General features: G+C 39.1%; 1 protein-coding gene across 1 annotated transcript in view; it reads right to left on the bottom strand.

Moving 5' to 3' along the window:
* Nucleotides 1-262: 262 nt before the first annotated feature.
* The window catches only part of LOC121277063 (protein-lysine 6-oxidase-like), a 36,573-nt gene continuing 21,468 nt past the window's right edge, over nucleotides 263-15,367 (bottom strand). The window contains exons 4-7 of the mRNA XM_041185998.1: nucleotides 14,509-14,665; nucleotides 10,698-10,793; nucleotides 10,500-10,615; nucleotides 263-5,432 (exon numbers count right to left, since the gene is read on the bottom strand). Coding sequence (XP_041041932.1) covers nucleotides 5,426-5,432; nucleotides 10,500-10,615; nucleotides 10,698-10,793; nucleotides 14,509-14,665 — 376 coding nt within the window. The 3' untranslated portion in view covers nucleotides 263-5,425. The remainder of the gene's footprint in view (nucleotides 5,433-10,499; nucleotides 10,616-10,697; nucleotides 10,794-14,508; nucleotides 14,666-15,367) is intronic.

The raw sequence follows: 15,367 nt of genomic DNA on the forward strand, positions 1-15,367 counted from the left end.
GCACTAGCCCAAAAGAAATCAGGAAACATCAGCCCTAGAGACAATCTGCCATCTGCTGTTCTTTGTGTCATTATTATCAGTGTCTATGTCATTCTCGATAGCGATGAACCATTGAGTGATTACTGTTGCCATCGCTGCTGAACCTGGGATGAATGTGAAACAAGACATTTACAAAAATCTCTAATTTGACCACTTATCTAACTTTGTGTGATACATTTGAAGGTGATTTGGATGCCACTGAGTAAAGTCACAAAGCAATATCACTAGTTGAAAACATTTTTATTCAAGTTAAGGTCTCACAATCTGATATAGGCAAATAACTCTGGATTATAAATCTGCAATAACCATTACGTATCTACCATCTACAAATTATTACAGTAACTATAAGCTTCAAGTACAGATACATTGATTTCTAGAAATAAAAATTATCTGCAGCTAAAAATTATGAAATTCAGTATGAAGCTGATACATATGGTGAAAAGCACCAAAACAGGCTTGTAAACTTAGTGGCATTTCATTTTTTTACTTATCACTGAGCATATTTCCAGCAATAGCATTTTCTTTGCATTTTTTATGAAACTTTTTTTCACAAAGTTCCAAATTGAAATAGCATCCTTTGTACTAAGATGCATATGAATTATAGAAAATCTTTGAGAATAAAACCCATTACAATGGAAGTTGTTCTTTTATTAAAAGTTGTAGCCCACAGCCTTTACGATTAATCTTTGACTACCCTAAAATTATTGCATTTGTGCTAGGGCTTCTTATGATGAAACATTTCCCCAGGGGGACAGTAAATATAATTATTTTGTTATACATATACTTGTTCACCCCTCCATAGAAGCAATGTTATCTTCCAACATGATGTTGCACTTCAGCTATAAGCAAGGACCACCAGAATAAATGACTATGGTATCTTTATCCACTACAGCACACTAATGAGGAAAATTACATTTTTCTACATTTTGATTTTTTTTTAAAAACACTGGCCAAAATCTTTGACACCATTGTACCTGGGAAAATACATTTAGACCACACGATTAATGGACGGTGTGAAATTAATCACTCCTTTATCTTTCAGAGTAGTTTTCATTATTTAGCAGGTAATTGTGATACCACTGCTTGTCAAACTGTATTGTTGATACTAGTGAAAAAGTAATGATGACTGTGTGACTGGAATAGACTATTTAAGTCAGTTGTGTAAAGGAAATAATGCTTAGTATACTGTTAATATTAAATATGCTGTTCCGACTAACAGTATTAAGTTGGCTAGGTGTAGATTCTTTACTAGCTATTATCTGTGCTGAAATTTCTGTGACCAATTTAAAAGATTGCTTATCTTCTTTATGATTTAAAAGTTAAATCTTTCAAAAAACTGAACCTCATGAAACTGCATACACATAATATGGTGAATTTTAACTTCCTGCATATGAGTCTCTGTGGGAAGCCTCAGCTGATTTTTATGGCTGGATCTCATTTCCATCCTTCCTGCTAGCTGCCCACATGAAATAGGCAGAGAGAGGCAGCTGGCAAACTTAAGGGAGGTCACTCTAGACTGGCTTAGGGATGCCTACCAGCATCAAGGTACCTCGCAGAAAGAGAAAGCTGAAATTGCCTTTATATCAGATTTAGGCCTCCTAGAAAAAGTTGTGGGAGATGGGAGGCAAGTGAGAATGGTGTGTATGCCTTTGTACAGTCATTTTAACTGGGTGGGGGGAGGGTGTAATCCTCTAATATTTTCCTGAGTATGAGATTCTTGGCTTTATGAATAGAGGTTTGACATAGGAAAGCAAGACAGTTATGCCAAACTTTTGCAAATTGCTGGTTAGGCCTAGCCTGAATATTATGCCTTGTTGTGAGCACCACACTTTAAGAATTATGTCAAACCCATGGAGAGGGTGCAGAGATGTTTTACTGGAATGATGCATTACTGGAAATACTGGAGAAGCTAGGATTGGTCTCCTTAGAGCAAAGAAGGGTAAGAGGAGATTTAGTTGAGGTGTTCAAAATTATAATGGGCTTTGATAGAGTAAAAAAGGAAAAACTGTTCCCACTGACAGGAGAGTCAGTAATCAGAGGGCAAAAATTAAAATTAATGAAAGGATCAGAGGAGAGACGAGAATGCATTTTAGACAACATAGGCTATGATCTAGAAGGTACTGCATGCAACAGTAATGAAAGCAGATTCAATAGTAATTAAGGAAATTGGATATATACTCAAAAAGGAAAATTTGCAGGGTTATGGAGCAAGAGTAGAAGAGTGGGACTAATTTGATATCTCGTTCAAAGAGCTGATATGAGCACAATAGGCTGAACAGCATCCTGTGTTATGTGATCCATGATACTAATGAACCTTTAACTGACTTTTTCCATTTTGTTTTAAACTCTAATACTGGTGGTACAATCCACTTTATAGCTAAGCCTTACAGTGCAGGTTGTGTCAGTTCATGTCATGATGATGTGCAATAAATACAGTAAATGAAACAAACATCAGCACCTACCAATTACGTTAATTATAGCAAATGCATTAAGGTGGATCACTGATGTCAAATAGTGTTTCAGTCATATAAGTGCAGCTTAGCCACTGTACAGCATTTACACAATACTTCAAAGGGAGGGATCACTTAGTAATTTCGATGGCATATTCAAATGAAAGTTTTTAAAACTAGAAAATGAATCTTTTTATGAGTTACTTTTGTTGACAGTACTAAGCAACTTCATATATTTGCTGTGTACTCCATTTTTCTATGCCTTCAGCACAGGCCTCTTAGAAATAGATCTGCTGCACTAAAATCCATGTGTACTGTAAGTACTATACGTAAACCAGAGAATTTAAGCAACCCACTTCTCCAGAACACATTGAATGGTAATGGTTTGCTGATACTCACAAATATCTACCATTCTACACAGGACTGACTGTCAAGGGGCAGAATCTTGAGGAGGCGATGGGGGTCTCGGCTGCCGGCTGGAGAGCCAACAAGAGTTCCCCATCATCTCTTTCAGGGAAAGCCTGTATCATCTTGTCCCACTCAGACACTTAACAGGCCAGCAGTGGGCCTTCCCTAGGATCAAGGAACCCGGGGGAAGAAGGCCAATTAGAGGCCAGCAGCTCTATTGAATGGCAGCACCACCAGGAAGGCGGTGGTTGCTGCCAGTGTGACACCCACCCGAGAATCGTCGCTGGATCTCAGGCCAGATTTGAGTGATGGTAGAATGGGGGTTGGCAAGGGAGGGGAATTGGCAGGTAGGACAATGATCTTTCAACGGTCCCCCCACCCCAACCTTCCCAAAGCCCTAACCTTTGGTCAAGCACTGAGTCCCTTTGAACGAGGGACCCCGGTCCCCTGGGCACCTGAGCAACCCAGCACGGGTTTTTTTATCATGCTCCCCTCTTAAGGGTCTCAATTGGTGGTGGGGTGGGAAGGCTGTCTATGTTCCTTCCTGCCACGGACTTAATGAAGATGGAGGCAGGAAGGCGACAGAGTCCCCACCCGCCAACCTCCCGCCTGATTAAATGCTTCCCCATCAACAAACTCACCAGAAGAGGGCACAAGATTCTGCTCTGTGTGTCTAAATCATTAGTGTGTAAAAGTAATCCATGCATTGTTATTTATTAACTATCTTGGCACTTGATTGACATGAATGAACGATAACCTTTACTTTAGTCTATATTTGACCTGTCTTCCAAGTTGCTGGTATTTTACATAATTGTATCATCAAATCCTCAGACTTCATGCTACTCTGTTATTGGTGTTTCTTCTTCACATTTATTTATATAATTCCTACTAATTCTAACCTGAAATATACATGGAACTGATCAGGGATCCCAAAAGGGCTTTTAGAAGTTAATTCCAGAGACATGAAGCCATTTTTGTTTTAATCTGTCCTTTGTCCCTTATTTTAGGCCTGGTCTTTAGTGGTTGAAATGATTTTTAAATCTAATTTTACTTTTCTGAATTTAATTTTTTGGTACTTAGGTCTTCATCTTTTATCTTCACTAATAACTTTCATTTGCAAAAGTTATAATCAATAATGTTAAATAAAAGTTCAATTTATTTGCAGATAAGTCATCATTCCTCAGTGAGCAAAAATTGCATTTCAATGTAAAAATGAAAATTTACATCAACTTGATGGTTACATTTCATTTTCATTATTAATTTTTACACACTGTTTTAAATTAAATGTTATTGTTGGGAACAATATTCTTCTACAGTAAAATATCTTTAGAGATACTGTAGTTATAGAAATAAACCATTGTTCGAGCATCATTTTTAGAAATCGGAAGCCTTGAATCATAAGCTATTTCAGTCCTAAATTCTTAAATTCATATTTACAGAGCTTGATATGATAATGGTTAGATTTTTAGATTCTGGATTTGTAATTCTGCTCAGCTATTACTGTAGAACAAAAAAAAGATGAAATGCCTTTAACATTTATTCCACAGGAATAAATTTTAACCACTCATTGGGGAGCTTCCGATGAAGAGGTCAGGCTCAAATTTACAAAAAAGCACACATGCCCTTAATCAATTGAATGTTGTGACATTCAATAATGTATTATTTGGGATCAAATAGTACATAAAACATATATATTAACGGGATCCTTGCTGATGCTATTGCAATGCATTTAAGATCAAATTTATATTTCTACACCTCTTCGGCGCATAAATGCACAACAACAAACAGAAACAATTCTAATGTTTCAACTGTAATTATAACTTGCGTAGTCAAATATGCATGGTAATAGGCAATCATCCTGCAACAAACAAAGGATTCATTGTTTGGAATGAAAGCAGTGGAATGTAACCGGATCACTGTTAAATGTAAACACAGTATTGTTCATAATCACATGGCTTCTTCTAACTCATCCACTTTTTTTGATACTAGCCCTGCCCTGTTTTATTCTTCTTCATCTGGTTGCTGTGACTTCTGTGGCGGAAAATGGCCTTTTTTGGAATGGATGATTTAGAATAGTCATGTGCTTATTAAATATAAAATATAAAATGTCCATCACAACAAGTTAAATATAGTCTAATCACACCAAACTTTTCTTAACTCATTCAGTAATAAGATACCATTTGGCACTATTTCCACTACAATCCTTGGTCCTGGGAGAATGCATCTATGCAAACCGGATGTTAACTGTAGCAAGTGCCATCACAATAGCAACGTGTAGTGAATGAGTTAAAGTATCAAAATTGATTCCACTGCAATAGTAAAGATTGGTTCCAGAGGTCCCAGTCACAGTGTTACGGGTTTTAAAACATTTGTTCTCATAGATTTCAGCATCTCCTGCAAATAATACCTGTTTGGGATTGTTTAAATTGAAATGGTGCCAAATACGGAGACTGAAGCTTGACTTGTTTCGTGTCTTGTAAATGTTACTGATTCAATCCATTCTTAAACATATCTTGTTCTCTGTGAAGTTAGTATCTGAAAAAAAATTGAGTTTAGGTGAATTTTGTTCATTACTTCCAACAAATTTCTATGAAATGTTTGAAGCTAATGCTGGGAAAAATTATTTATTCAAAGAGTAATAAATTTTTGAAATAATCTGACAGGCAGACAAGTAAAAAAAACATGTTTTTTAAATGTTTTCGGGTACTAAGATGGAAAATTTAGAGTATTAAAGGGATTAGCTTCAATGGTTTAAATGCCCTTTGCCAATCTTGATCTTTTTTATATTCTTGCAATCAAAAGATCTCAAAGAATAACTGTCAGGCCCCAGTAACTAGCTTATAGCACAGCAGTAACAAAATAAAAAGTTACTCAAACCATCCCATTATAACCACTAGGTCAGGAAAAGGACTGTGAAAAGCTCCAATATTTTGAATAACAGTACTACAGAGAATTACGTACCGTATTATTTATAATCTCAAAGCATTTTATCAAAAAATAGTAAATTCCTAAGGTATCAATTGGATTATTTTCAGACTTCGAAATATAGAGAATAGTCATTTGGTAGTACAGAACTTGTTGACAAAAGTGATGTGCTGCTGAAGCTTTTCATCTTGCACCCTTCAGGACAGATACGCAAGAATACCTATTGTAACAGGAACAACAATGTATATTGCATGAAAAGAGCATGCTGACTGGGTGGCAAGTGGGCTCTGGTAGAGGCGTTGCCATGGAGAATGCAGAGTGAAGGGGTATGTCCACATATTGCGCCTTTTTCAACTAAACTAAAGCTTAGGGGCAGCCATTACCCATGGCAATGCCTTGACCAATCATAGTCGACCTACCTGGTTTGAATTTAATCAAACGCTTGGCAGTTAACTGTTCTCTGATGCATTCTTCATGGAAACACCTCTACTGACCACTCAGCACACTTTTCTCATGCAGTATAAATTGTTGTTCCCTTTACAATGGATATTCTTGCATATCTGTCCTGATGAGTGCAAGACCAAAAGCTTCAACAGCATTTCTCTTTTTTCAGCAATACTCAAATATGGAGAAATTTGACGAAAACATTATTGATTCAATTGAGGATTTTGTAGTAAAGAAATGCATACTTTAAATAATTAGTAATAGGTGATCATGACCAAGATTGGCACTTCACCAGAAACAAAATACCAAAATACCATAACACACAAATGGTGTTCTGATTCTACAAAAGTACATAATTACACAAGACATTCTTTAAAACTAACACTGACAACATGGATTAAACCAGAACTTTCAAAGTGATGGATAATTTGTGAGTTGAAAGAAACTTTAGAAAGTATGCATGAAAAGGCAAAAATCATCCTTTATTTAAGGATAGAATGAGCATGGCAAAAGTTCAATAATGGAAGGCATGTCAACTGGAAGCAGGATAGACTATAGAGTTGGCATTCAATAGAGGTAAACTGAGGGATGCAAATCTTGAGGACAATTTAAGGAATATCATTAGGACCAGAGAGTGGAGGATCCAGCAGACATTATAATTTGACATTGGTCAGCCATTTCCAAAAATCCTCTGCATTTTGTTTTAAGTCATTAAAATTGGGGCTGAAGTATAAAAAAGTCAAAAGGGCAACTCGCTCTTTAGGAAAAAGGGCACGAGAAGGAAGAAGGGCAGAAAGAAGGAATTGCATGCAATTTAAAAGACTTGTGGAAAAGCATCATAGGAATGACTGCTGGAGGGGAAAGGAAACAAGAAAGGATAGTTCATAACAACAGGCTTGAGTGTTCCTCGCAGCAATAAAGTTGGCTCAGTATGCTTCACGTGATCAAGATGCCAATTGTGATGAGTAAAGTTTACAAAAGACTGTAGAACTATGAGCATAACTGAATAAATATTCAATGGTAGACCTGATGGAAATGGAAGAATAAGAAATGCCGTGCTGCCGAGAATAACATCAGTTACTTCGCCAGACATGAGTAAAAATAGCAGTTGAGCCAGAGAAAAGTAGCAAAGAATTTTCAAAAGACCACCCCTGTTGCCTAATGTGCAGTGCCAAACAAGAAATATATTGTTTATGCTGTGATTTGTCGCAGGATATTCTACAAGAGGTGGTAAAACCTAGGCCAGAATTTTACATCTGGTGTGCGAGGGCGGGCTCGACATGCCAGAGCGTAAAATGATGCATGATAATGTTGGGTGTGCGTCCTGATATCGCTGTGTACCATCATGATATTTCACTAGGCGGGCGTGCTATGAGCCAGTTAAGGCCCTTGAGGCACCAATTGTATTTGATTTTACGCAGCCTGTGCGATTTTCAGGCTGTCGCACGGGGGCAATGGGCAGGTGGGTAGGCCACATTTTCAAAAACTAAAAACTCTGAGGTCTGGTGGGGGGGGGTGCTCCTAACTGCTGTGCTAAGTGACCGATGCCAACACAGTGCTCACCCTTCCCGATCATAAGAGGTCATTGAAGCACTTGCGGCACTGCACCCTTGTGCACCTCCCACATCATGCGAATTCACCCTGGATGCCACCTCCTCCCAGGCATTTTTGTTGAGGTGGGGGGACCTCCTCCTCCCGTCCCTGGGGACAAGGATATCCTGACGTGCTGCCACCTCCTCCAGGAGGGCAGCGAGATGCTCTTTGGGAAGCCACGGGGCCTACTGCCCCACCGACCTGCCCTCCCGCCTGCCGTGTTCAGCACTGACGTTCTGCATGACAACGCTCCTCCGCGTCAATGGCAGCCTTTGCATGGCTGCCCGCGCCACTGGACCTGGCAGACACTGAGTTCCTGCCCCCGCCCGCCCCTTCACGCTGATGCTGGAGTCACGCTTTACGCTGAGTGGGCCTTAATTGGCCCAACGGTGTAAAATGGCGGCGGGGACCTGATTATGGGCGGCGGTCGGGTTCCTGACCCTCCCGCTGAGCCCACCCAACCTATGTAAAATCCTGGCCCTAGGGTTACGAAACCAACAGTGTAAGATCTCTGTGTGAGTGCGGAGTATAAAATAAAGTAATTTGATATTGTTAATTGTGATAACTCTGGAACTCTCTTATAATACAATCATGATTTTCTAATGAATGTTGTAGTGTGCCTTTTGGTTTGCTTCAACAAGATAGGTCTCTAGGTAGAAAAATAAATTTTGTACACTCAGCTGTCCTGTTCCCCTTCCCCTGTTGACCCTACATGACCATTACCTTCCACCGTAATCTTTAGTATTGACACAATGCTTACTTTTTCCTTAAAGGTCATTCAGGAAACTTCAGTATTGCAAGATGTTTTTTAAATTAAAAAAATCTATTATTAACTTCATCATAGTATCTTAAGCATTTTTTAAAAATCTAATTAATTTGTTTTGAATTACATCATCAACATACAGGGAGGAAAGGAACAGCATAGCATTCAAACCTGCGGGGAGAGAAAGAGGAACATCTCAACATTAGGAGCTGGCAGGCAGGAGGTTGGGAAGTAGTGTAACAATGGTACTAAGGATCGGACATCTCCAAAATAGCCCTTACAGAAGAAATGGAATATGCCTGCCTATGCATGTGGAATAGGGTGCAGACAGCTGATTAAAATACAAAACCAAGAGAGAGCTATTTGTTACAACAACCAGGCCTGAGTGGTACTGTAGTTGTAGTTATTTCTATCATTCAGGATTTCAATCCAATTGCCCTGCTAATTGATCAAGATTCAACAATGTCAGATTAATGTCATTATACGGAACAGAATACCAGTGTTTTTAATTGTTACCAATCCTGGGGATTTGATTGGTATTCTTTCCCACTCACAATATATAGTATTAAATCATTAGTTACGTTCACAGCAATTTAATGCCCGAGATTGAAGTGGCACAATAATCATCAGTTAGCCAAACCAGTGGCATATATTATGCATTTTTTATGCTGCATTAAGGGAATGTGCTATATGTTTCTAGTAAAGCATATTGTAATATCTCATCTATTAAGACTATAACAAAGAAATGTATGTAACTGATCTAATGTTATATACACATGGGTCTCATTTTGTATTCTAATTTGAATACTTTGGTGATTTACTAGTGACGAATACAATGGCAATTTCAGAACATTTTTGAAGTCCTACAATTTGTTTTACTAGTTTCATCATCTTTCACTTTACCTTCTCTTGAGGAAGCTGATTAAAAACCAGGGGCAGAATTTAATGTCCCGTGGGCAGGCGCTTGCCCGGCCTAATCAGGTGTAAAATCGCGCAAAATGATGTCAAGTGAGTGTCCCAATGTCATCGCGCACTTGTGCGATATTTTGCTCAGTAGGCGCACACAAAAGTCACAAGTACGCCCGCTGACAATTAAATGGGCAATTAAGCCCATTAATGGCACAATTCTCTCTGAGTTTTCGTGGTCTGTACAACCTTATGGTTGGCAGACCAGCGAGTCGGCCAGGCTGCCTTTACATTTTTCATCAAACCTCATCCAAGGGCAATATGAGATCTCCATTATGAAACAAAATAAAAATAAATATCTGTGGACAGCACTTTTATGAGATATATTTTCAGATGCTTGATTGTGATGCAAGGACATTATTTTGCAGCTTTTTAAACCTTTTATCTGACCACTTGAAGGTCTGCAGCTCCCTTTGGCAGCTACCTGCCTTCAGGGAGCTCTCTCGCAGTGCTCACCTACACCCACGGTGATGTCATCGCCCACCCTCTTCCCACCCCTTCCCCGGCAATGTTGAGCTATTCAGTGCGTGTTTCACACTGGCTGGCCGTTAATTGCCCAGCCAACTGAAATCCCGGTCGGGGGCAGATCTTGGTCAGCGGTCCTTTTTCCAGCCGCTCCCAGACCCGCCGATTGTGCACAGCTGCCAAAGGTAAAATTCAGGCCTATATTTCTTTGATATGCACACTTGCTTTTGTGTCCACAATAATTCATAAAGAACAGAGATCACTAGTCCTAATGGAATAGATGAAGCATTAGTGCATTCCTTATTCATTTAGTACCTTTCTACTAAAATTGCAATATGTAACAACATATTTTATACCAACTTGGACATTTTATGTTTGCAAAGAGATTTGTTTTGACCTCAAATTGGTAAATTACCTAGGGTTTACTTAATTTCATGAACACTTACTGTGAAATTCTACAGCCCGAGGTATAAGCATGGTGGCCTGTATAACGAAGGTCACAACGGACAACATTATTAGCATAGTCTGATTCTGGTACCAAATAACTTGGGTTTACTGCAACCTGTAGAATGAGGAAAAAGGAAGTCAGTATCAATCACTATGGTGTTGTTGTTCTTCTGTGATAACTGTTTGATGTCACTTACTTTTAGTATGTAGTTTCCTGCCTTAACATCTGTAATATCGATCCATTGGCAGTCGATGTCAGCATTGTAAGTATCATAACACCCTGGACTCAATCCCTGCAAGCATAGAGTCAACAGTGTTAGAATATTGTACAATTTATGTTAAGAAGTATTTGGTTCATTGTTTGCAAATTAATTGCATTTTTATGAGAAGGCTGTGAAAGCATTTCGCAAAATCTTAAAAGTTTCCTAAGTATGTCTAATGACAAATCACCCCCATTCTTTAGCCTTATGGAGAAGTCTTGCATTACATCAGTTATCCTTTAGGAATGTTTTGTTAGCAGTAGAATTTTTCTGCCCGTCCCTACTTACCCTGAGGATACTAAAAGTAAATCATATGTTATAGGACTAAAATCACATGGGTCAGGACAAACAGGGTGGCTGGTTCCCGAAGTTGGCTTTTTTAAGGCAATCAGGCAACTTTCATAGCCACTTTATTGCATGGTAGGTTTATTCCCAATTTGGGAGGATTTGTATCTGTGGCCCCTGAGTTGCTTATCCAGTACAATAAACACAACACTCTCTTTGCCACTGTGTAATCAGATTTATTTAACTGACAGTACATGATACAAGCGCAAGCGATTGGGTGGGTCACTTTATGATAACTTTTTATATCTCTCAGTAAAAAATAACTGATAGAAATGTTAAGTCAATATTTCTGTAAAATATGTGTTTTCCAGTAATTTTGTTTTAGAAGTCCACAGCAACATAACACTATCTATGAAAGGGACTTCTGTCCTGTTCAACAGTGATGTTTTGTTCAAAGAAATTTCATTTAAACATTTTTCTATTTTAATAACACCTCCTGGTGTAAACAACATTAGTATAACCCCAACTGAATATAATGTTCCATAAGACCTTTGTTTCAAATGGTGACAATATTTAACATCCATTGGTGTACTCTCAAATTTATTACAATGATCAGGTACAAACCATGGTTTCAGAAACATTCAGACCAAAACCAGAGCATGAGGAGTCTGCAAAATGCAATAAATGTGGTGCCCTGCTGCTAGCAGAAGAGTTATTTTTGGTTAGCCACAAAAGCAAGTAGAGTTGCTGTTGTTCAACTTCTTCCCACTGCACTAACTCAGCAGCTTATCAGGCCAGGTTCCTTATTGCCATACTGAGGTTGAAAAAATTCTGTATGTCATCTACAAGTATTTCAAGCAAGTTTGCTACCACTGACTTGCATGGATCTTGCCCACCCATTGCTAAATAGCTGCAAATACAAACCTTAAAACAGTGTTCATGTGCATTCTTATGATTGGTGGACCGGCGAATTGGCCAGGCAGCCTTTACGTTTTTCATCAAACCTCATCCAGATAAATTTAATTCAGAAGGACAGAATCTGCCTAAGTAATCGCTAACTTTTTTTGAAAAAGTTAATTCCCCCGTGGATTGTGGGAAGGCCTATTTCTGGTAAAATTAATGTCTTAACTGTAAATTAAGTGAGTCACTGCCATGAAAGCTCGACTCCAATATAAATGTGGTACTTTTTACCTCAGTGCAAGCCAGCATTTCAGAACTGCCGGGCTGGACAATAAATATACCTTTCCTGTTCTTCTACGGAACATGACGCTTTACTTAAGTCAGGCAGGGGAATTGGAGCAGGGGATTGTACAATTGCTGATTTGCTTCTTAATTTTCCTTTTTGTCGTGGATCTGAGTGTCGCTGGCAAAGCCAGCATTTGTTGCTCATCTCTAATTGCCCTGGAACTAAAATTCCAAATGCATTTCAAAATTAAGCCCCCTTAACTACTTTGACCTAAGTCTCATGCTAAACACATAAAACGTAGTCAAAAGAGACAAATAAAAGGTAGTTGTTAAAAAATATAAACAACCAGAAAACACAATTTATTATAATAAAAATTACACTTTGAGAAAAGTTAAACTCCAAGTAATATATATGTAGTATACATGGGGGAGACATAGATGTAGTGGTATTGTCACTAGACCAGTAACCCAGAGGCCCAGGTTAATACTCTGGGGACACCAGTTCGAATCCCACCACCGCAACTGGTAGAATTTAAATTCAATTAATTAATGAATCTGGGAATGACAGCTGGTCTCTGTAATGGTGACCATGGGCAGGATTCTCCCTTCGTCAGGTGGGCCCGGAAACGGCTGCAAAATGGACAACCGCCCACGAATTCACACTGGCTGGCCGATGAAAGGCGCGCTGAAAGGCTCTGTGCTGCCAAGGTTGGGGGCTGGGGGGAAGGCGAGTGCAGAAGTCTGCATATGCACAGGAGAGCACATGCTGACAGCTCCCAGAGGGCACAGAACTGCCTCAGCAAGATGAAGAATTGGACACTGACCAACAAAGATTTTAAAGATTAAATAAACATGGCTCAATCACAAGGAGAGGGACATGTTTGAAAGGATGGCAAATTTTTTTTACTGGTTTCATATTTACCGTTGGAAACCTCACCCCACACGTGGATGAGGTTTTGTAAACGATGCAAAGGCCACCTGGCCTATTCACCCACCTGCCAACCAAACGGTTGAGTGGGCAGCGCAAAATACAAATTAATTAATACTTTAAGGGCCCTAATAAGTCTCTTAATTGTCGGCAGCCGTGCTGCCAACTCCCACGTGCGCCCACCGACAGAAAGATCGTGAGAATACACAATGTAATCAGGATGCTCGCCCGACGTCCATCACGCGTGATTTTACATCCGATCGGGTGAGGCACACAGCTGCCTGACGAATGTAAAATCCTGCTCCGAGGTAACTATCATCAATTGTAAAATCGCACCTGGTTCACTACTGCCCTTTAGGGTAGGAATTCTGCCATCCTTACCTGGTCTGCCTACGTGTGACTCCTGACCCACAACAATGTGACTGAATCTTAACTGCCCTCTGAAATGGCCTAGCAAGGCACTCAGTTCCAGGGCAGTTAAAGATGGGCAACAAACGCTGGCCAGATCCCATGAAAAAAAGGAAAATTAAGAAGGAAAACAGAAAATCAGCAATTGCACGATCCTCTGCTCCTGGGATTCCTTGCTAATCCTTGTTTCACTCTACCTTATACTATCTTATATACGTTAGTAAGATAGTAAACATTGTTGTAAATAGAAACAATAGCAGTCTCAATGCTAATCCTTGTTATTTGGCATCTCCCCTCCATCCTGACATGTATCCTCCAACAAGTCCCCACTGGTTTCTGCCTTTCAGTCAGTTTCTTATTTATTTCTAATCCCTATTTCAGTGAGCTTAGTGGACAGCCTATTTGCAGAACTTTATGAAATGCTTTTGGAACTCCAGATGCACTAAATCACAGAATTTTTAACAGTCCACTTGAGATGGCATTTAATCACAAATGTAATATAGAAAATATGCCAGCTAATCTGCACACAGCAAGCTTCCACAAACAACAATGTGATAACGACCAAATAATCTGTATTTTTTTTAATGTTGATTGAAGGATAAATATTGGCCAAGACACTGGGGATAACTCCCCTACTCCTTTTCAAAATAGTGCAATGGGTTTGTTTACATCCACCTGAGACAGGACAGGCCCTCAGTTTAACTCTCATCCAAAAGACAGTACCCCTAACAATGCATCACTCCCGAGGTACTCCACTGGAGTGTCTGGCTTGATTTTTGTGCTCAAGACCTACTGTAGCAATTGAGCCCACAAATTACTAACTCAGGTAAGAGTGCTGCCAACTGAGCCACAGATGAAACACTATAGGACAAAGTAGTCTTATTCATTTGTAGTATAAACATTGGTTGGCAGCTGTATAATATTAAATTGTGTTTCACGTACCTGTGAATGTGCTGTGCAAGCATATCTTCTGTAATACCCATAGTCACAAGAGGTGTCCTCCAGACAAAAACTAGCTTTATGTCCTTCAGCAACTTTTCTAAGAGTGGTGGCATCCAGGAGATCATAATGGCTAAATTCATCCATGCTGTGGTAGTGCCTGTGATTTAAAAAAAAAATCACTACTACTGTGCTTAGGTACAATAACATGTTGTTATAGGAAGTTCACCAGTATTCTGGCTGTGTATGGTAACTGGTTAAAGTCCAACCATACTTCTGTGTACATTTGGGGATCTCTAAACCTTTTCTTTGTCAACCTTGCCTAATCTCTCTAGGTTTGGGTATTCGGGATATGCCATTATGGAGAGAGAGTTCATACTCAGTATCCAGCAAATATGAAACTCCACCTGGGTAAATTTTGCAGTAGGTTAGTTTGGAGACCCTTAAGCTTAGTGGTGGATTTTGGCGCATGTCAGCCAACTAGCTGACCAAAAATAAAGCTATTGTTACAATGTTAGCTTTGTAATTACTGTGCATTGAACTCCAAGACTATACAGAGAAAGTAGATAAAATAAGGATTAATGTAAAGCAGAACAGGAATAATGAATAATACAGCAGATTTGCAATGGTGATCTGGCAAGTGAGGCTACTAAGTTGTGAAAGGAAATGTCATTATTTGCTTTGGCTAGATAGCTTGCCAACTGAACAATTTGGCAATTGGTTAGAAACATTCATAGCCTAAGTCATTTAGCAATTTAGTTATAAAAGTGCAAGTATTCAATTTTATATCAGATTGCTTCATTAACAATCCTTTGTCATGAAAGAGAAACTTACATTTATATAGCATTGTTCACAACCTCAG

The sequence above is a fragment of the Carcharodon carcharias genome, chromosome 4, assembly GCF_017639515.1.
Source record: "Carcharodon carcharias isolate sCarCar2 chromosome 4, sCarCar2.pri, whole genome shotgun sequence".
Taxonomy (NCBI): domain Eukaryota; kingdom Metazoa; phylum Chordata; class Chondrichthyes; order Lamniformes; family Lamnidae; genus Carcharodon; species Carcharodon carcharias.